Genomic DNA, 26,922 nt, shown 5'->3' with positions numbered 1-26,922 from the left:
AATTTTCGTCATTCGACATGGAATCTTTTCTTCGACCGTCTTTTTATGTGTTTTTATGACCAAGTTTGGGAACTACTGGTGCGTCAATATAAAACCCACCTTGTTGCTTGAGAGATGAATCGGCAATCAAAAGCCTAGTTAAAACGATGCGGTTGTGCAGTGGGAAAATTCCATCATAAACCAGAAGAACCAGATTTTTAAGCACTACTGTTGAGTAAGTGTGTTTTATAAACATTTAATTTTTAATTATAGATTTTTTATAATAGAGTAAGGAGGGACAAAAGTGTGAGGGGGGTAAAATGCGATACAAAGATTTATCAGTGCGGATTTCGAGTAAATTGACTACATAAGCATGGATGGGTGGCTACTTTGACAGTTTGAATCTATCGTAAACATTTGTTGTTTACAAAACATAGTTGCTGAATTATGAGTAAATGTTATTTTAGATCGGTTTTGATTTAATATTTCCTTATACATATGTCAAATATGATATCAAGAATATTACTTGTCGAAAAATTGTAGCAGCGTTTTTACATCACTCGCATATCTGTTTTGAAAATGCGGTGTGCGGTGTGCTACTGCTGTGCCAATTTCATAGATTTAAGCTTAATTCGGCATTTGATAAAAAAATGAACAATTTATTTTGCATAGCACTATTACTTCAGATGGTTTATAGTTGAATGTGAAGATATTGAGTTATTGCATCAATATAAAATATATTTTACTGTTGTGCTACTTTATATCTCATGAAAATTGATAACAACTATAAACGTCGAACTTATGCCTCGCTCTACTCTATATTGTTTTCTAGCTAAAATAACGTAGGTTAGACACCCATATTCAAACAATTTTATCATATCATATCATATTTTATCATACGAAACTAAAGTTCTTGGCAGGTGACTTTTTCTAACATTTAGTGCTGTAAATCGAAAAGTAGCAGTGCGTCTCCATTTTTATTGAAATCAATGTAGACACCTTGTACATTGTTTTTTATTGTTTTGCAACTACCGTCTTCCATCTCAAAACCATTGCGGTTGTAATGATCAAGTAAGAATTTCACGTAAGTTAGTTGAAAGTTAGTTAAAATTAGATAACTCTCGTACACCATTTAGTAAGAATCGTCTGTCACTGCATTGGTCCAGTGTGTTTGAACCAGTTTCAAGTTTCTAAAATAAAGAATCACATACCAGTTATCTCACACTCAACACAACACTGAAACTTAGGTGATCTGTTTAATCCCCGGGGTCGTTTCTAGTAACAGCCCGAATTTACTAATCTAACTAACTTCTTCCTCATTTCATCTTCGTCGTCTGGCTGGCGTTGCAGCATGCGGGCCGTCTAGAACGGCCAAGAAGATCACCCCGGAATGCTAACTTCTTCAATTGGATAATAGCGAAACTGCCGTCGAAAAAGTGCTATCTTCATTTCGCGTAGCGAGAATATGTTCTGACGATCGCAAGGACTTGCCCGATCTTCAGTTGCTTGCTGTATACACTGCAGAAGTGAACCCGCTTAAATTGAGTTTAATTTGAAAATTTAATTCAACTTCGCGAGATAAAACGATGCAAACAGTGGCCCCTCCGTCCGCCGTGTGACATGCAGATCACAACACAAGGGGAAAATCACCACCGACTCTTGCGCAATCTTTGAGCAGAACAGACCCGAAGGGTGCAGATCTTGATGAAGTCGTTATTATGATTGGAATAAATTGCCGTTTAGCATCTTCCTGGCAGTCTTCATGACAGACACATTCTGTTCCGGCTCGATGGGGATGTACCACACGCCAGCTCCTTCTGTTTAGTATGAATCGGCCGCAGTGACCTTAACGCTGTCCTCACGCTCTCGCGCGGTGTAAATAATCACTGCCGGTGGCGCACAAAAATTGATTATTAATTGCGTGTTCCAGTATGGTTATGTTATTGTTCGTAGAAACTTCCATTTTGGGACATTGGCAACAATCGGCGCACAAAACAAACTCTCGCCCGCCCGAGGGCGGGTAGCAAAAACGTGCAATTTATATGTACATAAGAACCATTTGCATCACTCGCAGCGATTAACCAACCGCGAGTCTGTTGTTAGTATTGTAAGCTACAAATTGATTCATCACTCGTTTAAAACGGTCGCCAGCCAATTGGATAATCACCGACCAGAAAACTTTCCAACCAGAAACACCACCCTCAACTTTATCCGTGTGTATCGTGAAACCGAAGGTCGAATACTGAAAGCGAACTCGCGAGCACTCGCGTCGTAACTTGCGTGTCTTATCGGGACGACGATAGAAGTAACACTAGGAGCCTGAGTGGAGCGCGCCGACGATTTATAATAATGTTGAATTGAGTGAATTGGACCTCTTGTCGTCCGGTCCACGACGACTGCTGGCTGACCGGTTAGCTGGGCTGGACCGCACTGTATAGGAGAGTGTAGTTTACAGTGTGGACCGACCGGTATGGAGTACGTATAGCTCTTGCTAAGCTGCGCATTATGCTAGCTCGCAGTGTGTGATTGCTGAAAAAATTAATTTATTTTGAATTGCATTAGAGTCTTTTAGTCAACAGAGAGGATGGTTGTTTTTATTTTATTTTTAGAGAGATTCGACCACGGCACAATGCAAGGCTGGGAGCAAGTTTATAGTTAAGTTATGATTTTTTTTGAAATAGACGGTGTTTAGGAAATTTATTTTGAATTTTGTTTCCTTTCATTAGACCATAAACAAAAATTTAGGAAATTCTTGAATCTTGCAGCCGAAATCTATGCGATAATTTTGAAAAATCTCCTATCGCCAGATTTTTAAAAGGTATATTTTTTGAGTAATTCATTTAAACATCTACTCATTTTAAAGATATTAACCCTATTGGAGTTCCTCCCTCGTAAGATCCTTTCACCCATAACTGTTCATAGTGCATTTCGTCATCACCTTTAACAATCACTCATCAGGGCACCACTTCTATCGTTACTTTCGTCATCAAGCTAGATGTAATTAAAAATATATTGTTTCACGGATGCATCATACCTTAGCTAGCTATCGCTGTCGGCAATCGAGCAAGATTGAATACTGCGAAGTGATTTATAGCATTTCGATCGCACCCCAGGAGACGAATTCAACCGGATAGAAAAATACCTGACCGATGATGAACTAATGGGGCCACTTAAGACCTAATAAAACAAATTCTCGAAAGCAAACGATGCTGCATCAGCCTAGCGAGCGGCTCAAACAGTTCCAATCAATATATCTATTCTCGTGAGAAGTGCATCTCAACGCTTGCTTTCATCGCCCCTTTCGCTAGCTAACGCAATGCACGGGCAAGTGGAAAGACGAGAAAATGCATCCGTTTTCTCTCCCGGCAGCAGCGGTGACGCAACATCAACAACAACAGCAGCAGAGATGAAAATTCCACAACAAAACATTGATTCAGAAGCTTTTCCGAGAAACAGTGCATCACATCACTTTTCACTTTCAATTTAAGACCTCCAGCGTCCGTTTTTGAGACCCCCACCAAAGATTCACTTCAATCAAACAAATTTTCCTCCAAACACTTCTGCCTGTCACCTGGTGAAGAAGGAAAAAACGCGCGGTCCTTCTGCAGCCGAAATGCCGGTCTCGTTACGAGCGTGCGACGCGATCAATGACGACGACCCGAATGAGCGAAGCACGGCGCTGTTGCGGCTGCTTCGGGCTAGTAGTCAGCAGTAGTAGCTACGTACGGGATGCAGCGAAAAGCTTCCCGATGGCCCCCGCCGACCGATACCGGAACCCCCTGTCCGTCCGCGTTGTCGATTCGCTTCGTATACTCTGGTGATTTTTGAGCTTCCCACTTGCCGGGTGTGAGGTTATGAGGAGCAAAAAAAAGCACAACGGGTAGAACCGGGAAAGGTTTGTTAATAAATATTAGTGGGAACATACGGAACCTTTTCCTCTCAATTTTTAATACAATTACTGTTAATTATTCTGATAAGACACTCATCAAAGCAACTTTAAAAATGAAAATGAAGAACAAACAGAAAAGTTTCTTAAACTCTGATAGGTGATGTGGGAATTGCTTAAGGTGCAAGTGCAATAGTACGAGTTTCAAGCATAGCTAACTGCACTACATATTATATCAAGAGTCCATCTCAACGAACGCATTCGTGTGTGGAAACTTCTGCAACCACCCACTATAATGGGGTCGGCAGGTGGTTTGTTTATAGTGAGAGCTTGTAGTATCAACCAACTAGGATACAGGAGGGAGAGGGCAAGAAGCAATAATTAGGCATATACTTTATAGACCACTACCGAGTCTATCGTCGTCTGCAGATGTATGCATTCTGTTCCTGAAAGCTGCAGTCTAGCCGATTCATTGTAAAAGTACACACTGAGCTTCGTCGCGCATGCTCCGATCAATACTATATCTATATACTATAGTTACAATATTGTCAACCGGCAATCAAAGCTTTGACGGGATGCTGGGGTGGTTACTATACGCCATTGTTGAAAAAAATTCACATGTATAACGATTTTCTAAAGTGTTTTATGACGATACATTGTGCGTCGAATCGTATTGCATGTATTACAGAATAATTAGTAAAATAAACTCAATAAAATCAAAGCACGAAGCTTCAATATTACAGTTTCATCATTTGTTTATGAATTTTAAGGTAGCGTACGATACGATCAAGCAAATTATGCAGTGCCACACAACACTTGAACATGGTTTTATTTGACCAAACTCGTGACTTTACTCATGACCTTGAAATGCGGTCAGGGACGGAAGGGACGGTAAGGGAAAGTAATGAAGAAGGATTTTTTTTTTCCGGGAATGAAGGGGAAGGGTGGAAAGGAAGGTGGGGGGGAATAGGTAGCTATGCTTAACAAGTTGTCGTTGTGACTCCTATCTTTTGTCCAATACTGGAAGGTGCATGGGTCTAACCAAGCTGTATTCAGAGATTATAACCGGATTTGAACCCACAACACCTGCCAGGGCGTGTCGCTCACTGGTACCCGTGTACCTTTGAACCACAGAGGCGCTGGACTTTATTTCCGATAAAACCTTTGAAGTCAATCAGGTACATTTGATATTTTTACGTAATTTAGGGATGGGAAAACTATCATTAACTAAACTACTGATAGTTATCAGTAAGCAATAATATCATTAAGTATCAGTGAGGTTTCGCTGTTATTGATATTTACTGATATTTACGGACAACGTAACTGTCCCGTTAGAAAAATTAGTTAGATTAGTTAGATAGGTCGGTAGTTGCGTACGATAAACGTGGATGAAACAATATATCACAGACTAAAACACGTAACTCTGAAGCCTCATTCCATCGCCAATAAAAACTATCATTTCAAATTTTTACTTAAGCCAAGACTTAAACAACAGTCGCTGCGCGAGAACGCTCCTCCTGCACTGGCGCTGTTGTCAGATAATATAGGGTAAGGAACGAGTTAAGCAGTGTTACCTATTTTAATCAGTTGAACATAAATGATCCGAAAATGCACTTTTTTATTCATATTTTCAAAATCTTTTGATAGGATCATCTTCACAAATCACTTAACCATACATTTGATTCACACAAACACAATTTACTGGGTTTCCGACAAGAAATATGATGAATTGAAAATTGTTGTCCAAAAACTTAAATTTTTCAGCTGCTATTCAGCAATCGCCACCTCGCTACTAACGAATTCATCAAATTTTCAGCACTGATTACAACCACTCTGAAAGTCAAGCACTCAATTGTCACATACCATATTATTCAGTCTCTTTTTTTCTATTATCTAAGGCTTTGTCACTAGCCAAAAGTTTTATTATTTTCTAACAAAACTGAAAACAAATTCTGAATTGACGGAACCTGTTCACCACTAGCAGCAGCTGCAGCACAACTGATGAGCTATCGTGTTGCCAAGACACTGTTTCAGTTCTGGAAATAATAATTTTAAATTTGAAATTACCTGAAACCTCCTACGGTGAAAACGTAGTTCAATACTTTCAAGAGAAATGTATGTTCATAATTAATTTTTTTTTTATTAAAAACAACACAAAAGACAGCTTTTTCAATAATTTTCGAAGATTTTCTCAGTGATATAATAAAGCAACGATGTGTTTCAATGTTATTTGCTTTGACAACACTGTTCTGATCGTTTGTACTCGGATCGTTTATACTGCTACAGCAAAGTTTCGTTAATTGGTGGTTCGTTAATTGGGCGGTTCGTTAATTGGGCGTTCGCTAATTGGGCTATGTGACAACTTGAATGTCAAAATTGTATGGAATTTTCGAGTTTAGAATTTTCTAACAACTGTCAGTCGGCCCAATTAGCGAATCAGCTGGAGTGCAGTCGTGGCCCAATTAACGAATTCAGGCTGTATATGTTTACCTCTTTTGTTCTCCCACCATCCTTATGAACAGCGAGTGAGACGTCAAACTCGCAGTTTCCCATAAGAACAGTAGAGAATAAAAGAGACGACGAATACCGTTTGCCGAACGGTGCGGTGAGTGTATGCCCCGATAAACAATTTAGACAGATGGCATTTTACGCATCTATGCCGATACGCTATGCCGATTACGCATCAGATGCTGATTAGTAGGTCGCGGATAGGAACGCGAACTTACTGAATAGGGGGAAAAGTTCGAGGGATTTTTTAACGGGACGTAAAAAAATTCAGATTTCAGGATTGCTTAAAATAGCACCTTGCGGGTGAAAATGGGTTCGGTGTGTTCAAAGTTAGTTCCGCCGCTCCAACTTTTAAAGCGAAAAATCAAAAGTTTAGCTCAACAATAGTGTCTTCCAATGGTAACAGCTTGAAGAACTAAAGATAGCAAGAAGATTGGTATGCTGATATCCCCCACTTAGTCAACCCATCGCACAGTGGTCCAAACAGCGAAATACGTGATCGTTTGATATAGCGCCGAAACGTGAAGTTTTTCGCATATATTGTCTTTAGGAACATTTCTTGGTATAACAAGCCCCTTCTTGTGAGGGAAATTTTTGGGTGATTAATTCCCTTAAAAGTGAGATACGAAATTTATTTTCTCGTACATTCGAGATACAGGTTTGGTACTTTCGGCAAAGTTGTAGTAAATATCAATACAAACAACTTTGTCAAAGACACCATACTTGTATCTCTTCATGGAAATTGTCTATGAAGCATTATTCATGAACAGACCCTTCAAAACAGTTTTTAAACCCTAACTTATTCTGGTCAACTTTTACGTGTTCATAGTGTTCTAGAAAGTTGTTTATTTTGCTAAAATCAACGTTTTTGTAGAACATTATTATACGTGATTTTCTGAAGTTTCGGAGATATTGAGCATTTTTGATGAAAAATAGTACTGCTTTGAGCTTAAATAATTCCCAAGGTGGCAAATGGTGGCAGATCAAACAACTCGTACTTAAAAGTACAACAAAAAGATGTGTTGCTTATTTTATTTTTTGTTTGAGTAAAGTTAATTTGTAACTACTTGTCAATTCGTGTTTTCCAATTAAATAGACTAAAAAGTCATTCCGAGAAAATTTGGTCTTCTGTGACTGTTGCTGAAATTCGGTCATTTGGATTTCGGCCACTCGTGATTCGGCCATTCGTGATTCGGCCATTCGTGATTCGGCCATTCGTGATTCGACCATTTGTATTTCGGCCATTTGGTACCAGCCCATTATGAGTGGGATCTTTTTAAAAGACACCAATCGAAGGTATTGAACAAAATAGACTTAAGTTAGTTGTTTGGAAGCTTTTCGGTTATTAATTGCGTCAAATAATTTTGAGTCTACATTCATTTTCGACTCGAAAATAGGCGAAAAAATTGCTGGTAACTCAACTTGTTAGAAAGAGATTGTCAACATAAACAAAATGGCGTTTATTGCATCCGATGTACATTTTAATTGTTCGATAAACATGAATGTGAAGGATTTTTAAAACAATTATAACTTTTGAGGATACAAACAGATACAGTCAATTGACATTTGATTTTAAAGGTTTTTTGTTGTACTTTTAAGTAGGAGTTGTTTGGTCTGCCACCATTTGCCACCTTGGGAAATATTTAAGCTCAAAGTAGTACTATTTTTCACCAAAAATGCTCAAAATCTCCGAAACTGCAGAAAATCACTTATAGTAATGTTCTACAAAAACGTTGATTTTAGCAAAATAAACAACTTTCTAGAACATTACGAACACGTAAAAGTTGACCAGAACAAGTTAGGGTTTAAAAACTGTTTTGAAGGGTTTGGCCACGAATAACGCTTCATAGATAATTTCCATGAAGAGATACAAGTACGGTGACTTTGACAAAGTTGTTTGCATTGATATTTACTACAACTTTGCCGAAAATACCAAACCTGTATCTCGAATGTACGAGAAAATAAATTTCTTATCTCACTTTTAAGGGAATTAATCACCCAAAGATTTCCCTCACAAGAAGAGGCTTGTTATACTATGAAATGTTCCTAAAGATACTATATGCGAAAAACTTCACGTTTAAGCGCAATATCACACGATCACGAATTTCGCTGATTGGACCACTGTGCATCGCTTGTAATAAGGTAAAACAATCAGTGACCCGCTTAGACTGCTTAAAACTAGTTCTTTACCCTACAAGTAAATTTATAGCATTGCTAAATTTATAGCGACTTGCTCAGCGTAGCGCGAAGACTATTCCAGGTGATGCTACTGTTTTTTTTCCAAGTTTTAGGGATGTCATTTAAACGATGTATTGTTAGAAAATTTGTTCGAAGTGTTATGTCTGTTAGTCTTTGAAGATATCGTCGTCATCGTCAGTAGCTTAAAGCCGGGGTAGCTCGTGCTGAATCAAGCAGTGCTCTCCATTTAACTCGAACTTGGACCACTCTTCGCTACTTTCCCAGTCGTCTTAAAAGTCACAAATCACCTTGGACCTGGTCGAGCCATCTTGCAAGTTGAGTCCCCTGTTCCTGGTGCCGGTGGGATTGCTGAAGACAACTCTTTTCGTCGCACTGTCCTCCGACATCCTTACGACGTGTCCGGCCCACCATAGCCTACTGACTTTCGCCAAATGTACAATGGGATTTTCTCCAATTAATGCTCATGATTCATACGTCTCCGCCTCTCTTCGCTTTCAGTTTGTACTCCGCCAAATATTCGCAGTAGGGGAAATGTGTATAATGTGCCCCCCCTAAGAATAAATGGATATATCTCTGTTATGCTTCCCCAAGCTAACGTGACAACTACGAGTATATGTTGGTATTTAAGCTTACAACCAATTGCAATTGTTTATTTCGTTTAGTATTGTGGAATAAAGATGCTAGGAATTATTTAAGAAAAGCACCTAAATGTTGTGTTTCTCGTCTGCGCTGGGTAAAATGCCCCACCTGCGGTATAATATGCCCAATGCGGTAATTTGAGTATTTCTACCAGTGACAGACCAACTCTACTTTGTATAAAGTAAAACTATTTCCTTTGTTTTCAAAATATCGTATTTTTATATAAAATAAACCTAGTTTCGGCCTTCTGGTGCACGTTTTCTTTTCTGCGTGGGGCACATTATACCGCAGCTGTGGCATTTCGCACCGCGTAGTTGAATTACCTGGAATTTGGACGTAGGTAATAAATTATTCCCACCACGGTAACTCTACAATAGTAATTGAATTAAATAATGGCAATTGACTTCAACTTAGATCTGATTACATATGTTTATAGCCACATTTGCAAGGGGGGCAAATTGCACCACCGCAAGTGGGGCATTTTGGCCTGCTTTAACTTATTTGAAAAAATATTAAATGCTAAAGCAAATAAAGCGTTTCAAACCGCCATTTTTGGCAAGGATGTCTTTTTGAAGTTCACTTCACGCAATCGAATCGCAACAACCGGTTATTAACAGATTTTGACAAGAAAATAGCTTATGGAAATGACGCCAAAAGTTACATCGGAAGCTGTTCAAAAACAAATTTATTTTTGTTTTGTTTTTACAGCATGTGACAACTGTCATACTTGCATAGTAGGCTAGTTCCATCAAATACTATGGTTTCTGGGTGGTTTTGCATTTTAATTCCGCTTGTTTAATGAAAAACGAAGGGGGGGCACATTGGCCAGGGGGGGCACGTTATACACAATTCCCCTACCTTTCGTTCGAACACGGCAAGGGCGCGTATGTCCTTTGTGAGCAACCACACGACTTCAAGACCATAGAGAACTACTGACCTAATACAAATTTTGAGCATTGTCAGCGTTGTACGGTAGCGTATGCCTCATGATTGTAGCGGTTTGCGAAGAGCAAAGTACGCTCGATTTCCCGCTTGAAAGCCCCTTTTATTTTCCTTACTAATGTTGTCCGCGGTCACCAGCAATCCCAAATACAGCAAAGTTTCGTTAATTGGTGGTTCGTTAATTGGGCGGTTCGTTAATTGGGCGTTCGCTAATTGGGCTATGTGACAACTTGAATGTCAAAATTGTATGGAATTTTCGAGTTTAGAATTTTCTAACAACTGTCAGTCGGCCCAATTAGCGAATCAGCTGGAGTGCAGTCGTGGCCCAATTAACGAATTCAGGCTGTACACGAATTCATCTACCACTTCTAGTTTGTCGTCGTTAAGGGTTACCGTCCGCGAGAGGCGCGCATTTGTTTGCTTGGAGCCTCTTCCTTTCATGTACAGCCTGAATTCGTTAATTGGGCCACGACTGCACTCCAGCTGATTCGCTAATTGGGCCGACTGACAGTTGTTAGAAAATTCTAAACTCGAAAATTCCATACAATTTTGACATTCAAGTTGTCACATAGCCCAATTAGCGAACGCCCAATTAACGAACCGCCCAATTAACGAACCACCAATTAACGAAACTTTGCTGTATTTATTTGATCTTTGACCCATCTATTTTTATTCTGATCTTCCAAGACTGCTGCTTTCAATCTGGCGTAGATTACCTTCGGCGTCGCAAGGCTTCTGGCTATGATATCAGTCATCTTGTCACCTTGTCTCAACCCTCGCAGCGTCTCGAAGGAACTCGAGCATGTCCCCGAGATGCGCACGAAACACACCACTCGATCCAATGATAGCTCTGATCAGTAGCGTCAGTTTATCTGGGAACCCGTGTTCGTCCATTATGTGCCATTGCTAGTCTCGATCGACTGTATCGTGTGATGCGAGGGCACGATGCGCCTCCAACATATCTGCTAGCAGGTACAAATCCGGTCCGTACACGGAAAACTGAAAGTACCCAGTATTAAGTTCCTTCATCCCAACCATAGCATGCACGCAGGAAGCCAATTTTAAGTATTTTCACTAAACCTAACATTAGGTAAAGGCTATCAAACACTATTTTTGGTTAAAATTATTTAATGTTGAGTTTGTTCATTTGAACTATCTATTGAGAAAAATTTACTTCATGTTCAGTTGAAAATACTTTGACCAAACTCGTGTTTTTTTAGTCTTTTGACCTTGAAATGCGGTCAGGCATATATTAATATTTTTTGAAACGATGGTTCTACAATTGATGAAAGGACGGTAAGGGAAAGTAATGATGAAGGATTTTTTGGGAATGGAGGGGAAAGAGTGGAAAAGAAGGGAGGGGGGGTAATAGGTAGCTACGCTTAACAAGTTGTCTTTGTGACTCCTACCTTTTGTCCAATGCTGGAAGGTGCATGGGTCGAACCAAGCTATAATCTGAGATTATAACCGGATTTAAACCCGTTCAGTTCAAATTCGGTTATACAGCCTGAATTCGTTAATTGGGCCACGACTGCACTCCAGCTGATTCGCTAATTGGGCCGACTGACAGTTGTTAGAAAATTCTAAACTCGAAAATTCCATACAATTTTGACATTCAAGTTGTCACATAGCCCAATTAGCGAACGCCCAATTAACGAACCGCCCAATTAACGAACCACCAATTAACGAAACTTTGCTGTAATCTCAGATTATAGCTTGCTTCGACCCATGCACCTTCCAGCATTGGACAAAAGGAAGGAGTCACAAAGACAACTTGTTACGCGTAGCTACCTATTACACCCCCCCTCCTTTCCACTCTTTCCCCTCCATTTCCAAAAAATCCTTCTTCATTACTCTCCCTTACCGTCCCTTCATCAATTGTAGAACAATCGTTTCAAAACATCTAAAAAATACTTGCCCTTCATTAGGTTAAATTTACTTATTGTTCGGTTAAAATTACCCAAAATAATATAATGCTTTTGAATCAGCCATTGGGTAAAATCTACTTAAGCCATTGCAAATTATTTTTAAAGTTTTTGTTCCCCCGCCCTTCAAAATTGGGTCTAAAAATCGGTGGGCAAATTATTTTTTTTTTTGTTAAACTTGAGCAAAAATTGTTTGTCTAAAATCAATTATCTGTGGGTTTTACAGCCTAAAGAATTCGAAAAAGTAGTGTACGGAGTGTTAACGCTTCTAGCACGAAACAAAAATGGAAATACAAATAATATAGCTTCTGAAAACAGGCAAAAAAAATGTTTTTCAATTTTGACTTTATTTTGGAAGGTTTTTGCATGGAAAATAACGACGTATATGTCACAAGCAAGAATAAATTCGGCTTTCACGATTAAAATTCCCAAAAATCTTAATTTTTGCGTGATTAAAAAAATCTCTTTTTTGCCCCTCTCCCCTTGAGTTGTCTAACATCGGAAGGACAAAAACTTTAAGAAATATTTGTAGTGAGTTAAGCGAAAAACTACAATTATTATAATTGATAGTTATTTGTCGGAATACTCTTATGGGCAATTCAAATTATATACTCTTTCATGACAACGATACTTAGTTAAACAAATATGCTCTTGTTAAGCATTGTTATAAAAAATGTATATTTTTATCGATTATACTAAACCGGTAGAGCAAATCTAATTTATTGAGATACATATTGGAGAACTATCATATAACAAATCCTCTTTCACCTATATTTCAAAAAAGGAACATTTTCGTCAATCGATTTTTGCTTCGCAATTCACTTGGCGAAAACCGTATCATTTGCCTCGTCGCTGCTAGCTGTTTCATCATCGTTAGAATCACACTCTTCCTCGTTCTCGAGCTGATAGTTGGAATAGATGTTCATGATGTTATCGTTCGCCCGTTTCAGTTTGGCCATCTCGATGGAAATTGTGTTCAGTTTCTTCGTTAAAGTGCACATCTGTTCCTGGAATTCATCTCCGCAGACCACCGCGGCCGATCGGTTTTCCTTCTGCATGGTGGCCAACTCTTTCTCCTTCCGTAGGATCGAACTTATCGAATATATGGCATCGTTTAACATTTTGGCTTGTTTCTCCGTTAGCGGAGCCGTTTGATTGACGGTAGCTTTGTGTATCCGAATTTTCGCTTGCTCTATTAGTGAGAACAAATTTGATTGCAGAGTTTCTAGCGAGACGGACACATTGCCTATACTGCAGGTTTCCTGGGATACTGAAATGAAATGCATTTTTACTGTTACATACGTTAATTTTTGAATAAGAGAATAGCAAAGCCTAACTATAGGTGTTATATTTCGTTTTCGGAACTTGACCTTCTGTTTTTAATCGATCGACTTCGCGGCCAACAGTTAGAGTACAAGACAATTGAAGGACTAGTGGCCATAATTCTGTTAACTCCCATCAGTTGTTCAGTTTGCGGTTACTCGAACATTAATCATTTTAATTTTCGGTTACTTACCGTCGTACGAAGCACGCATCTGCTGGGATAAACGTCTTGTTTCAGCTAAAGCAACAGGAACGGAGTCCCTGGAGGCCATCTGCATGTAATGTATTCCTACCGAACCATAAGTTGAATTGCAAAAATTAGTAAATACCGAATACCTTATCTTTGACCGTTGACTTGAACGTTGAATCCTCAGAAGAAAGCAAAACAAACTAAACGTCAAATTCTAACCATTTTCGCTGAGCTCGGTCTTGGTTCGAAGCAAAAACATTTCATCAAGAAGACTGGAAACTCTGCCAAAAGTCGAGAGACAGTAACAGCAATGCTCTGCCGAGTTAAAGTTGAACTACCACATACTAGAGAGCGGGGGGTCGCACGTCGCCATTTTTCTGTGACTGAATCTGAAACGTCAAAAATACTGGGCGGGAAACCACTCCATAGAAAATCAATGCGACGCCATTTTTGTTTGGGGTACAATACTGAGGGGTCCAACTTAATGGGGGTACTGTCAAACTCTGTAGACCAAGATAGCGATGTCGTGGAGGTGCTAGAGAGTGTATATTAGAATGTGGATGTACACAAACACATATGCAATGCATTGCCACGCTCGCATACATCTTTTCCCACCAATACACACAGCTTTAACTCTTGTTGGAAAGGGTGCGCTGTTGCTTCTGTTACTTGTCATTTGTATGAGCGCGAGAAAGAGATGCCACTCTTCTTGATGGAATGTTTTTGTTCGAAGCCAATGCGTGATAAAGTATACTTTTCGTGCAAACTTGAATGCAAGCTTGAACACAAACGTTTATCGGAAGCTTTCAAAGAAAATGCGTGATGTTGAGCTTTGCGGGATAAATACAGTTGCAACTCAACGGTTGGAACTGGCTCACTGCAACTCAATGGTTGATTTGTCTACTGACAAATCAAATACTTTCGTCGAGGGTGAAACAGAATACTGCGCCAATGCATTTGTCAACGTCAATTTAACTATTGTCAATTTCCCACCCTTTCGTACGCGATGAATTATAGGTAACTGTCGCGGGGGCAAATATCGTTTATTTTGTCAGGTAAATCAATAGCTTACGTACTAGACAAGCATAATATACAGCCTGAATTCGTTAATTGGGCCACGACTGCACTCCAGCTGATTCGCTAATTGGGCCGACTGACAGTTGTTAGAAAATTCTAAACTCGAAAATTCCATACAATTTTGACATTCAAGTTGTCACATAGCCCAATTAGCGAACGCCCAATTAACGAACCGCCCAATTAACGAACCACCAATTAACGAAACTTTGCTGTATACTTATAACACAGATTTACATTTATTGGACTAGGGGCTTATGACCGGAACATCTGCTGATAAGAGGAGTTCACGCTGTTCGTTCCATTCCCACCGTTCAAACATAGCTTGTTGACATACCAAACGACTAAACTACGTGTAGATCATTTCTGGATGACTGTTACCGCAAACTCTGGAAAATTCATGACAAATCTAAACTGAAGAAATTTTGATTTGTCTTGTCATAAATCAGCTCGAGTAAAGTTCAATAGCTTAACATATTGTATATGATGCTGTGAATAATTTAGGAAGGGTATCCAAGGTGCCGATTAATAAAAGCTTATTGCAGCATACGAGGAATGCTCATTCCCATTATAAGGAAGCGTGAGACGTATAACGCAAAACTTGTGTGGTGCTCGTTAACAACCCGGATGATGTTGACGTGAGCCTCTTTTTCGTTATCCTTGCAAATTCCAGTCGAGTGATTTTCTGCAGATCTCATACACTTCACTTTCGTTCCCAAATTTCTGTTGCTATTGCCTGTTGGTACACACACGATGGAGTCTCTCGTTGGATATTCAGTTGTCAGGCCGTTAGACCCGAATGATAACTATCCGCAGTTGTCGCGTTGTCTCCACTCAGACGCACCACATTTCGTTGGCGTAAAGCAATCCGGTTTTAGAGATCATTTTAGGGTCCTTGAATTATATGCCCTACAGACAGTACACCAGAATAGTTCCTGTTTCCCATATTCTCCTGAATAGTTGGTACATCATCTGGGTTGACAAAGACGGGTCAGCATCTCGACTGAAATGAAGTCTATCCCGATAGCATCTATCGTTTTATTATATTTGATACTTTTGCTGCTACTTCAATTAACTCGATTAATACGATAAACGAGAACAGCTTCCCCAGGAAGCTCATCAAACTGATTAAATCTACGATGGATGGTACGCAGTGCTGTGTTCGGATTTCGGGTGGATTGTCAAGTTCATTCGAATCACACAGAGGGCTTCGTCAAGGTGATGGTATTTCATGCCTGCTGTTCAACATAGCGCTACAAGGTGTTATGAACCGAGCGGATATCAACACGCGGGGCACGATATTCAACAAATCTAGTCAATTCGTCTGCTTTGCCGATGACATGGATATTATCGGCAGAACATCTGTGGCGGTGGCTGAAAAGTACACCAGACTAAAGCGCGAAGCAGAAAAGATTGGGTTAAAGGTAAATACGTCTAAAACAAAGTACATGCTGGCCAGCGGAACCGAGGCCGAACGACACCGCTTGGGCAGTAGTATATTGATCGACGGCGATGAGTTTGAGGTAGTCGATGAATTTGTCTACCTTGGCTCACTGGTAACGGCGGACAATGATACCAGCCGTGAGATTCGGAGGCGTATTATCAGCGGAAGTCGTGCTTACTATGGGCTCCACAAGCAATTGCGGTCGAGCAGACTAAGTCCCCGTACAAAGTGCACCCTGTACAAGACGCTTATTAGACCGGTTGTTCTCTACGGGCATGAAACATGGACAATGCTCGAGGAGGACCTGCGAGTGCTCGGAGTTTTCGAACGACGAGTGCTAAGAACGATCTTCGGCGGCGTACAGGAGAACGGAGTATGGAGGCGGAGGATGAACCATGAACTCGCACAGCTCTATGGCGAACCCAGTATCCAGAAGGTGGCTAAAGCTGGACGGATGCGATGGGCAGGGCATGTTGCAAGAATGCCGGACAACTGCCCTGCAAAGATGGTGTTCGCCTCAAATCCGGTAGGAACAAGACGACCAGGAGCGCAGCGAGCAAGATGGTTAGACCAGGTGGAGCGAGATCTGGCGGAGAGTACTCGGTGTCCGAGGAATTGGAGAGCGGTAGCCCTCAACCGAGTTACATGGAGAAATTTTGTTCAACAGGCTTTGTCTTAGGACGGCAAGCCACCTAAGTAAGTAATACGATAAACTACCAGCGCCTATGGTTTTGTTAGTCTCTGAAATTTGAAACTCGAAACTTGCTCAAAATGTGCAATCCATCATTTAAGCTGCGCAAAACTGACAATGGGAAAAGGCTGCCGGCGAAAAAACTACGAGAGGCGTCCTGAATGGTAAACGTATTAGAAAAGCAAAAAGCAAAGTTTGTTACAGAAGATCGCAATCTATACCTATAAAAATGGATTTCTGTCTGTCTGTCTGTGTGTCCCTATGTTCCTTATCGAATCGAAAACTATGTAGGGGTTTTTGTGGCCAGGGAAGGTTCTTATGATGGTTAGAGACCCCTCCCCCCACTAAGAGGGGGGGGGGGGGCTCCCATTCAAATCTATAGCTATAAAAGTGGATTTCTGCTTGTCTGCCCGTATGTTCCTTATAGAATCATAAACTACTGAACCGATCGGCGTGAAAATTTGCATGTAGAGGTGTTGGGGCCAGGGAAGGTTCTTATGATGATTAGAGACCTCTCCACCACTAAGAGGGGGAGCTCCCATACAAATGAAACACAAATTTCTGCGTAACTCGAGAACTCGTCAAGCAAACGGAACAAAATTTGGCATGCGGGTGTTTTTGGAGGCAAGATTTTTTTCTATGCTGAATTAGGACCCCTTACCTTTTTAGGAGGGGGGCTTCTATACAAATGAAATACAAATTTCCTCGAAATTCGAGAACTAATCAATTCGAACCATATTTGGCATGCGGGTGTTTTTGTACGCAAGAATTTTTTCTATGATGAATTAGGATCTCTTATCTTTTTAGGAGGGTGGGGGGGGGGGTCTCCCATACAAATGAAATACAAATTTCAAGCAAATGGTACCGAATGTGGGTGTTTTTGCAGGCAATTTTTTTTCTATGGTGAATTGAGACTCCCCCCTCTTTAGGAGGGGAATTATGACCCCTCCCCCTTCAATAGTGGAGGGGGGCTCCAACACAAATGAAATACAAATAATTAGCAAACTAATCAAGCAAATGGAATCAAATTTGGTATGTGGGGGGTTTTGGAGGAAGGAATTATTTTTATGATGGTTTGAGACCCCTCATCCCTGTGGTAGCGGGATAAGGACTCTCATACAAATAAAACATAAATTTTTGCGTAACTCAAAAACTAATCGAACTCGAGAAATTTTGGACCCTTTCATAAAACATTAGTCAATAACAAGACCACCAGAAACTATCAATAGTAACATTAGATGATTCAGTGCGAGACGGACTCTGGCCGCAAGTGTTGCCGGCGACCTGTCGTATATTATTATTTGTATATTAAAATACCCATGAACTCCTCAGAAACTTGCAAAACTCGAGATTGTGACAAAGGTCATCCCAGATTCACGATTTATGTACAACATAGTTTAATTTGTGACAATACGAAGTTTGTCGGGTCAGCTAGTGCTCGGTAAAACATCAACTTCAAAAAGGTTGAATATTGTTTCCTTTGCACAACTTAGTATAATGAATAAATAAAAGTAATATTTCTCTTATCATTCGCGATTCAAAAACCGGGAAAATCAAACAAATTTTATCGGGAAAACCGGGAAAAAAGCGGGAAATCAAAAAATCATTTTGCGTGGCCACCTTCCTTTCAGACTCCCGCTTTTGTTTATTCATGCACTGCAAAGACTTTTGCGAGTGTGTATTTGGCTAACAGCCGCGGCCGTCGCTCTCGCACGTCATTGCAGCCTGAGCAACTGATACCGATCACTCGTGAGGACTCGTACTCTCGCCCGCGTGTATAATCGAGGGCGTAAGATGAAGAAGAAAACAAAAAGTAATGCAAAATCTGTATCCCAATGTGCCGCTAGCCCTCACGGGCAGCTGGCTGCTGACAAGTTGTTTGCCTCGTGAGTGGTTATGCAGAAAGACGTTAAAAGACTGTGCTTTTGCGATTGTGTAAGTAGTAGAGTGCCTCCACACAGCCACGCGGGCTGTTTTTCGTTTGTTCTGTGGGCCCCACTTTGAGAATGAGCGTGGAGCGATAAATTGGCGCCGGCTGGAAGAAAGAAATAGAATAAAGGAATAAGAAGAAAAGAAATGCAGAAAAGAGGAAAATGGATATAAAAATGAAAACGGAAGACACACGGGATAAAACTGAAAAATAGAACATGACAGAATATGAGGAAAAGCAGGGCGTAATAAGGGAACGGTACAAAAGAAAACAAGAAAATAGAACAGCAGTTAACTGGACAGAAAACAAAAAAACGAGACTTGAAAAGGAAGTCTGGCCTGACAATGGATGGAAAAGGATAAAAAACGGAACAGCAGAGAGAAAAACAAGAGGAAAATCAAGGGAGTCAGGAAAATCAGAAGAAAAGAAAACACGGGACAAGAAAAGAAGAGAAAAAAATAGCGGACAGAAAAAAGCAACAGATAAACGAGACCAATAAAGGGAGCACGAGACAGAAAAAACAAAAAAAACGGGAACGGGAAAACGGTTATCGGTCCCGAAGAAGAGGAGAAACGGAAAATAGGATAGTAAACAAGTGAAGAAGCCAAAAGAGGAAAGGAGTTCATCTCGAGAGAAATATTTAGATAGATAGATAAGTAGATAGATAGATAGATAGAGAGAGAGAGAGAGAGAGAGAGGAGAGAGGGAAAGGGAGAGGGAGAGAGAGAGGGAGGGGGAGAGAGAGAAATTTTATGTCCTAATTTAATCAAGTCTAATTTAATTATAATCTTTAGTCTAATTTAAACTCCGATTTCAACCGACTAATTTCTAGTAAAATTTGAAATCCAATTTCAAGTCTAATTCCAAATCTTATCTCAAGTCTAGTTTGAATCCATTTTATATCCTATTTCCATTTCAGTTGTAAGTTTAATTTATAGCACTGACGAACTAACATGGACGATGGGAACCTTAGGGCTCCCATCAGAGGCGAGTATTTATGCGATAATTTTGTTCCTACTGCCCTAAGTGATTCCGTATTGCAGTGTGACGTCGATAGTGCGCATGACATCACTCTCTATCTACAAAATGTACGCGGATTGAGGACTAAAATCGACGAATTCTTCTTGACGACTCACGAGTGTGATCTTGACGTAATATTTTTAACCGAGACCGGACTAGACGACCGCATCGACTCGCTTCAATTATTCGGGACATCTTATAATGTTTTCCGCTGCGACCGTAATCCACGCAACAGTGACAAATCCAGTTTCGGAGGTGTACTTATTGCCGTGGCGCAATGCTATCCTAGTTCGATCGCCGAATCTGCTAACAGTGCCCACGTAGAGCAAGTTTGCGTGAATGCTACTATCCGGGGCAAACAGCTGTTACTCTGCTGCCTGTACATTCCGCCCGATAAGAGTCGCAGCACCGACATTGTCAATATACACGTATCATCTATTTGTGAGCTGTGGGACAAATGTACTGATCGTGGCTCGCTTCTGGTGTGCGGCGATTTTAATCAGCCTCGCATTGAATGGGGATCGGATGGAAGTCAAAAAGTATCCACAGCACATCTGCCCTGTGCGAGTGCCGCTTTGATCGATGGTATGAATTTTCTGAACCTTACACAGATGAACACAGAGCGAAATCATCTCGGGCGCACATTGGACCTGGTATTTTGCACCTCTGGTTGCTTATCGTCTATCGACCGTTGTGTTACCCCGTTGCTGCCTGTCGACCCTCACCACCCACCGCTTGTGATGTCGATGCCTGTCTGTGATAATGGTGATACTGCTACTGCTCTGATTGATGAAACAAAAAAATTGAATTTCCGAAGAATCGATTTCTCTGCACTGGATCAGCACTTGCTCTCTATTGATTGGAGGGCTCTACTGGAGTTTAACGATGTGGATGAGATGGCATCGAAGTTTTGTGAAACTATTTCGCGATGGTTGAACTCCAATGTACCTCTTGTGAAACGACCGGCTTCGCCTGCGTGGAGCACCCCGCATCTTAGGCAGTTGAAAAGGGAGCGCAACCGAGCGCAGCGTGCACATCGGAAACGTAAGACAATGCTGACACAGCGCAACTTTAAACGTACTAGCGATGAATTTCGTCGTTTGAATGCGGCTCTGTATAAATCATATGTCCTGCGTGTGCAAACCGATCTCCGGAAACAACCGAAAAACTTCTGGAATTTCGTTAATTCGAAAAGGAAATGCTCCTCCATCCCTTCCCACGTGTGCCTTGACGGAATCGAATCCACTACCGTTTCTGATTCTTGTGAGCTGTTTGCAAACTTCTTCTCATCTGTGTTCGCCAATAAAACAGCCTCTGATCGAGATGCACAAACCGCTGCTTCATACGTTCCTGCTGATCTGGTCGACTTGAATGTGTTTGAGATTACTACCGACATGATAATAACTGCTGCAAAAAAACTGAAGCGTTCTTTCTCTGCGGGGCCAGATGGCATTCCAGCTGTAGTCTTGAATCGCTGTATTGTACCGTTGATCGTTCCTTTACGCATTATTTTTAACAAATCATTCGAACAAGCTAAATTCCCGAATATTTGGAAGGAGTCGTTTATATTCCCAGTGTATAAAAAAGACGACCGCCGGAATGTTAGGAACTATCGCGGAATTACTAATTTGTCTGCCGCGTCAAAATTGTTCGAAATAATTGTTAGCAGTATGTTGTTGTCTCGTACTAAAAACTACATATCTCCAGCTCAGCATGGCTTCATGCCTGGCCGTTCCGTTTGTACGAATTTAATGGAGTTTACCTCTACCTGTATTTCACAAATAGAGAATAAGAAGCAAGTGGACGTAATCTACACGGACTTGAAAGCAGCTTTTGATCGAATTGACCATACAATATTATTGCATAAACTTATTCGACTCGGTGCATCTCAACAATTAGTGCAATGGCTCAGCTCGTACTTGCGTGACAGGGTATTGCGCGTGAAGCTTGGCTCGTGTATCTCTGCGCAATTCACCAATGCCTCAGGTGTTCCGCAAGGTAGCAATATGGGACCACTGCTTTTCTCACTGTTTTTTAACGACGTTACGTTGCTCTTGGATACCGGATGCAGACTTGTGTACGCTGACGACTTGAAACTGTTTCTACCTGTTGGAAAAACTGACGATTGTTGCCGCCTGCAAGCGTTACTTGACACATTTGTTGACTGGTGTAAACGAAACTGGCTCACACTAAGTGTGGCAAAATGTGAGGTGATAAGTTTCTACCGCATCAAAAACCCGATTGTATTCAACTATCAGATTGAGGGGTCTGAGCTGCGCAGAGTAGACTACGTTAGCGACCTTGGTGTGTTACTTGATACTAAACTAACATTCGACCGGCACCGTGAATCAATAATTTCGAAGGCAATGCGTCAGCTCGGCTTTATTTCGAAAATTGGTCGGAACTTCAACGATCCTCATTGCCTAAAATCGTTATACTGTGCCCTAGTTCGACCGCTGCTGGAAAATTGTAGTATAGTTTGGTGTCCTCAGCAATTAACATGGATCCTGCGCATCGAACGAGTGCAAAGAAAATTCATCCGGCTTGCCTTGCGACATCTACCTTGGCGCAATCCCGAGAACCTCCCGCCATACTCTGATCGATGCCGTTTACTTGATCTTGACTCATTAGACCACCGACGAAGAACCCAGCAAGCTGTATTCGTAGCCAAAGTCATCCATGGTGAAATCGATTCTCCCAGGCTTTTGTCACTACTGGATTTTCGTGCTTCACAACGGACTCTACGTTCTATTGGCCTACTACAAGTTCCATTCCATCGTACTGTTTTTGGATATAATGAACCAGTTACCGCATGTATTAGAACCTTTTTGAAAGTTGAAGAATTATTTGAGTTCGATGAGCCTTCGCATAAATTTTTGCAGAAGATCAAAGCCTCTAATCTGTTATAGTAATTAGACTTCATGTAGACATTAGTCAGATGAATTACAAATATAAATAAATAAATAAATAAACATGATACATAGAAGATAATCCTTCAAAAACCATCGTCCTACATATTTTGCTTGCACACTAACACCCTCTGTTATGCATGTTGTGAAGTAGCTTGCATTTACAGAGTTTTATGCTGAAAATTCGAAGCAACACTTGCGCGCCGCGGTGTGGCCATGTTGCGAAACATGCTTTTTTGAAAAATGAGTGGTTTTTGATAGGAAGATGGAATTAACGCGAGTGTCTCGTCTGTTTGTCTGTGTTTATAACTTATTATCAAATCCAATTTCATGTTCAATTTCAACTTCAATTTTAAATCAAATTTCGAGTAAAATTCCAAGTCTATTTCAATTCCAATTTAAGTCTAATTTCAAATAACAATTTCAAATTCTCTTTTAAGGAAGTTTTCATGTTTAAATCCAAGTAAAATTTTTAGTAAAATTTACATCAAATTTGAAGTCCAATTTCCAGTGCAATATTATATAAAGCTTCAAGCTCATATTAGTCCAAATTCAAGTCTAATTTAATGCCCTAGGTCAAGTCTGATTTCGTGTTAGATTTCAATTCTAGTTTCTAGTCCAGTTTCAAGCTCATTTTTATTCCTTTAAACTTTGTTTTTTAAATCCAGCTGGATCCAAAAGTCCGGAATTTTCAATCTGGTACGGAATTTCCGCTGGTGTTTTTGTAATACTGATAAGTAATCTTTGGAATGCAAATTCATACTATTAGTACTTCTCACTTATTTCTAGATTCGCCATCCTACGATTACTCGATTTTCCAGGTCAATTTTTTTTAATGTTGGGTGTCCCACTTTTTGTTTATGTCTGGGCACGGTAGTATGCAGCATTTGAGTTACAACAGAAGTGGCCCTAACACCTAGCCGTAGGTATCTTTCAGATCCCTGTCACGACAGTTGTCAGCTGAAGCCGCCTCCGATAGTGGTGGTAATAGAGGTAGACAACAAATTTTGAAACAAAATTTAAACGAGACAACGCATGTATTTAATGCTGCGCAATATGACGAAAGCAGCGTGTTGTTTCCCTTTTTTTGTTTATCGTAAAAAATAACACTATCAAAAGTCAGAATTTTTCCTATCTTATGTTGTCAATAACACAAAAAAACGAACATCGTTCAGTATCTACATCCTACATGCGACATATTTTCTGAACAATAAAACCCTATGATTGCGTAATTCTTACAGATGCTGTCAAAATCGAGCCAGCAAGCCTGGCTCAAACGGCTTCAAGAAAAATGTATGAGAATGACGTTCGTGCCAGGGATGTGGTATCTTTATGTTTTCATCATTCAAGATCATCTGGTTTATCAATTATGTTTGTGGTTCATTAAAAACTGTCAAATTAGTTAATCCAACTGAGACTTAAGTACGTCCACCCGGACGGACCACCCGCTCTCCTAAAGAAATCCATTCTGATTCTTGAATCTCTCACTTTTCATGCTCGCGCGGTTCACGTGGAGAGCTTTTTTGATTGCTTACTGAGCTGCCACGGCTGCCACACGGCCTATGGCTGTAGCCGCCCGTATACCATACCTACTCCGAGTTTGGTTTGATTTTATTTTTTCGCAACTCGCTAAGTCATTCCGCCCGACTCGATTTAGTTGCTTTTCAGCTTCTCTGGCGAGTGCGCGTTCTATGTGGCTGCGATCTGCGTGTGTGCTGCGGTACAGTGCGCGTCCGATTTATTGATTCTGCTTTCAGCCAGTTCCCGGCCGGGCGCCCCCGTTCCGTCTGTGTTCAATCCTCCAGCAGTGGACTACGTCATTCTGCTGTTAGTCATACACTATCTTTTTTGGACCTGTTGACACAGGAATCCATAGTGTACACACCGTGGTATTGTACTGTGCAGTTTTCGTAATATTTGCTATTGCGATTGCGCCGTGCGTTTAGTATTTTGTTTGTGCGCTGATTTTTCACGGTGAGCAATCCGCGCATCATCATCATCATCATCATTATCCGCCGTCTTGGTTGCCGCACCGCGAATTCAGCTCAGATTTTGTGTTTGTAGTGTTCGCAGAACGCCTCCAGGTTTTTGAATGATCGCCGATTTTTATTTTCGACAGTGAATTCACGGAGAATAATTATTTTTAGTGATTTTTCGGCGGTAGCAGGCTGTGCAGTTTCGTATCGTTTTTTGGGAGTTTCTTCGCTGCTTCTGCGTATGTGACAGCATTTAAGTGTCATTCACAAGTAAAGTTTTTATTTTAGGACGTGTTATTTACCGATTTACCGATCTCTCGCCGATATTTGCGTGTTGAGTCGAAAGTTTAACCACCAGGTCACGAAGCGACGTGCAGAAAAACCTTCAAAAGTCATGACACATTGATGTCTCTGTAAACAGGCGCAAAGAAAAAGAAAATATTGTGTGTCATTCGTCGATTACCTAAGTGTGGAGTGTATGCTGTCGATTGTCAAAATACGACATTGTAGCAGCAGTGATAGCATTGTGTACTGCCATCTATTGTGCTGAGGTCAAATCGTTTCAGCTCGCAGTCGCAGGTCGCTGGAACATCATCGGATCGCGACCATCTAAACTACACGTCGAAGGTACGGTAAACCTGTATTACCACATGTACTACTATTTATTCAAATGTGTGACTAGTAGTTGTAGTTCTATTTCTACTTCCGAATTTGGAAGGCGATCAACGGTTGGAGATTGCGTTAGTGTTATACCCGAACACATGGTAATCGAGTTTGCTGTACGAATAACCATAAGGGAAAACTCATTTCTCATAAATTTGACAGTTGTCTTACATACGAAGCGGACTGTTGTTTCTTTTTACCGACAACCCAACCACTGCACTGCACCGACTGGGGAGCTTTTGGGTGGTGGGCAGAGCGGAGCGAGAAACTGTACAGGTGCGGGTGCGGGTCCCGTGAGCCAACACGGTTTGGTTTCTTTTTTGGACATTGGTAAATTTTGTGGGTTATTATATTTCGGTGTTCTCGGATTACTGTGCGGTTGTCGAGAGTTATGTGCCTGTGGGAGAGTGTTCTGTAGCGCAAAACGTTACGTGAATGTATATATGTATAACAACAATAACAAAAACAACAAAACATATACTCAACCAGCTTCTCGCGTTTTAATCGAGTTACGTTACGCGTTTTGATTCAATGCTAAGTCGGACGGAATATGTACAAACAACCAGCCAGACTGCACGATCGTGAGAAATTTGGAAACAAGAGAGCTTTGTTTAAGAGAGTGAAGCAGCCGGAGAAGCCAAAGGTATCTGATGGGTATATAAATAAAACATGCACTCATCTGTAATTCCTCTTATGGGGATAGTGGGTTGTCTTGAGTAAAAGTGGCTACAGCACGTTCTGTCTCTAAAAATAATACATTAAATATTAATGGATTTAAAAGTATATTAAGTAATGCAGAGTGTTTATCATAAAAACCTTAGCAAAAAGTATATAGATAAGAAATAGTACATGTAAGGGCAATATTTTAAATTATTTTTTAATAGGCGAGGTTTTTATATGATCAATAATGAAGTCAAACATTTGAATAATTTTTATAAGGGTAATCATTGCAACCAGGGGCGAATGGCGGATTAGGCAAACTCTATAAAACATCTTTGCGACACACAAAGGAAGGGGTAGAAGAAAGTGGTGAAACAAACGTGTGTAGTATCCTTTGGGTAGGATAAGACGTGAAGGGAAAGAACGGAAAATTAGACGATAGCATGGTCATTTGTGGCACGATTATTACACCAACATCGTGTCACGATTCTTTCACGATCCTTAGGTACGTTGTATTTTGACAAATTAGAAGATCCCGGGTTAGAAACGACTTAAATTCAAGCCGGTTACTACTAGATCCGAATCGAAAGGACTAGAATGTGGTCGCATAAAGTAGGACATTTTTCAGCATAGAAATAACGTACAAAAAGGGAAGAACGCATGATAAGAAGCTGTGAAGAAGATCGACATCGCCGTCATCACAGAAACCCACCTCAAACTAGAGGTTAGCGTCCACCTTTCCGATTTGCGACTTTTGAGACTCGATCGAACAAGTGCAGGAGGAGAGGGTGTAGTCGTTGCTGTGTGGCGCAACGTACAATTCCGCCGACTGCCGAGCTTCAACATGAAAGTCATCGAGGCCATAGGAGTCGGGGTCAGTACGTCGTTGGGCCCCATCCACTTAATTCCGGCCCACTGTCCCAAACAAACCATGGCCCGGGACGGTAATGCCGCTCATTTACGA

At 40.8% G+C, this 26,922-nt stretch overlaps 3 protein-coding genes across 8 annotated transcripts in view; 1 reads left to right on the top strand and 2 right to left on the bottom strand.

Annotated features, from left to right (window-relative positions):
- The window catches only part of LOC128742157 (uncharacterized), a 28,359-nt gene extending 24,726 nt beyond the window's left edge, over positions 1-3,633 (bottom strand). The window contains exon 1 of one of the 5 annotated variants that reach the window (XM_053838400.1): positions 3,551-3,633. The gene's annotated coding sequence lies outside the window, so the exon portion shown is untranslated. The other 4 variants (XM_053838401.1, XM_053838402.1, XM_053838399.1 and 1 more) reach the window with 4 other exon arrangements.
- Positions 3,634-12,782: 9,149 nt separating this feature from the next.
- LOC128743738 (uncharacterized) lies at positions 12,783-13,748 on the bottom strand. Its single transcript, XM_053840389.1, has 2 exons — positions 13,595-13,748; positions 12,783-13,348 (listed from the first exon to the last, which is right to left on the bottom strand). Exons 1-2 carry the CDS (start codon positions 13,677-13,679, stop codon positions 12,897-12,899), a joined length of 537 nt encoding a protein of 178 aa, XP_053696364.1. The 5' UTR covers positions 13,680-13,748; the 3' UTR covers positions 12,783-12,896.
- Positions 13,749-24,421: 10,673 nt separating this feature from the next.
- The window catches only part of LOC128739138 (dnaJ protein homolog 1), a 124,521-nt gene continuing 122,020 nt past the window's right edge, over positions 24,422-26,922 (top strand). For both annotated transcript variants that reach the window (XM_053834535.1, XM_053834534.1), the window contains exon 1: positions 24,422-25,262. The gene's annotated coding sequence lies outside the window, so the exon portion shown is untranslated. The remainder of the gene's footprint in view (positions 25,263-26,922) is intronic.

Source organism: Sabethes cyaneus, chromosome 3, assembly GCF_943734655.1.
Source record: "Sabethes cyaneus chromosome 3, idSabCyanKW18_F2, whole genome shotgun sequence".
Taxonomy (NCBI): domain Eukaryota; kingdom Metazoa; phylum Arthropoda; class Insecta; order Diptera; family Culicidae; genus Sabethes; species Sabethes cyaneus.
This window is presented reverse-complemented; position numbering and strand designations above follow the sequence as displayed.

Bases quoted from the DNA above. Each gene is read 5' to 3' on its own strand.
- LOC128743738 (XM_053840389.1), bottom strand. From the start codon at position 13,679: ATGCAGATGGCCTCCAGGGACTCCGTTCCTGTTGCTTTAGCTGAAACA. The intron at 13,349-13,594 runs GTAAGTAACCGA...ATTTCATTTCAG, and splicing joins GATGCGTGCTTCGTACGACG to TATCCCAGGAAACCTGCAGT.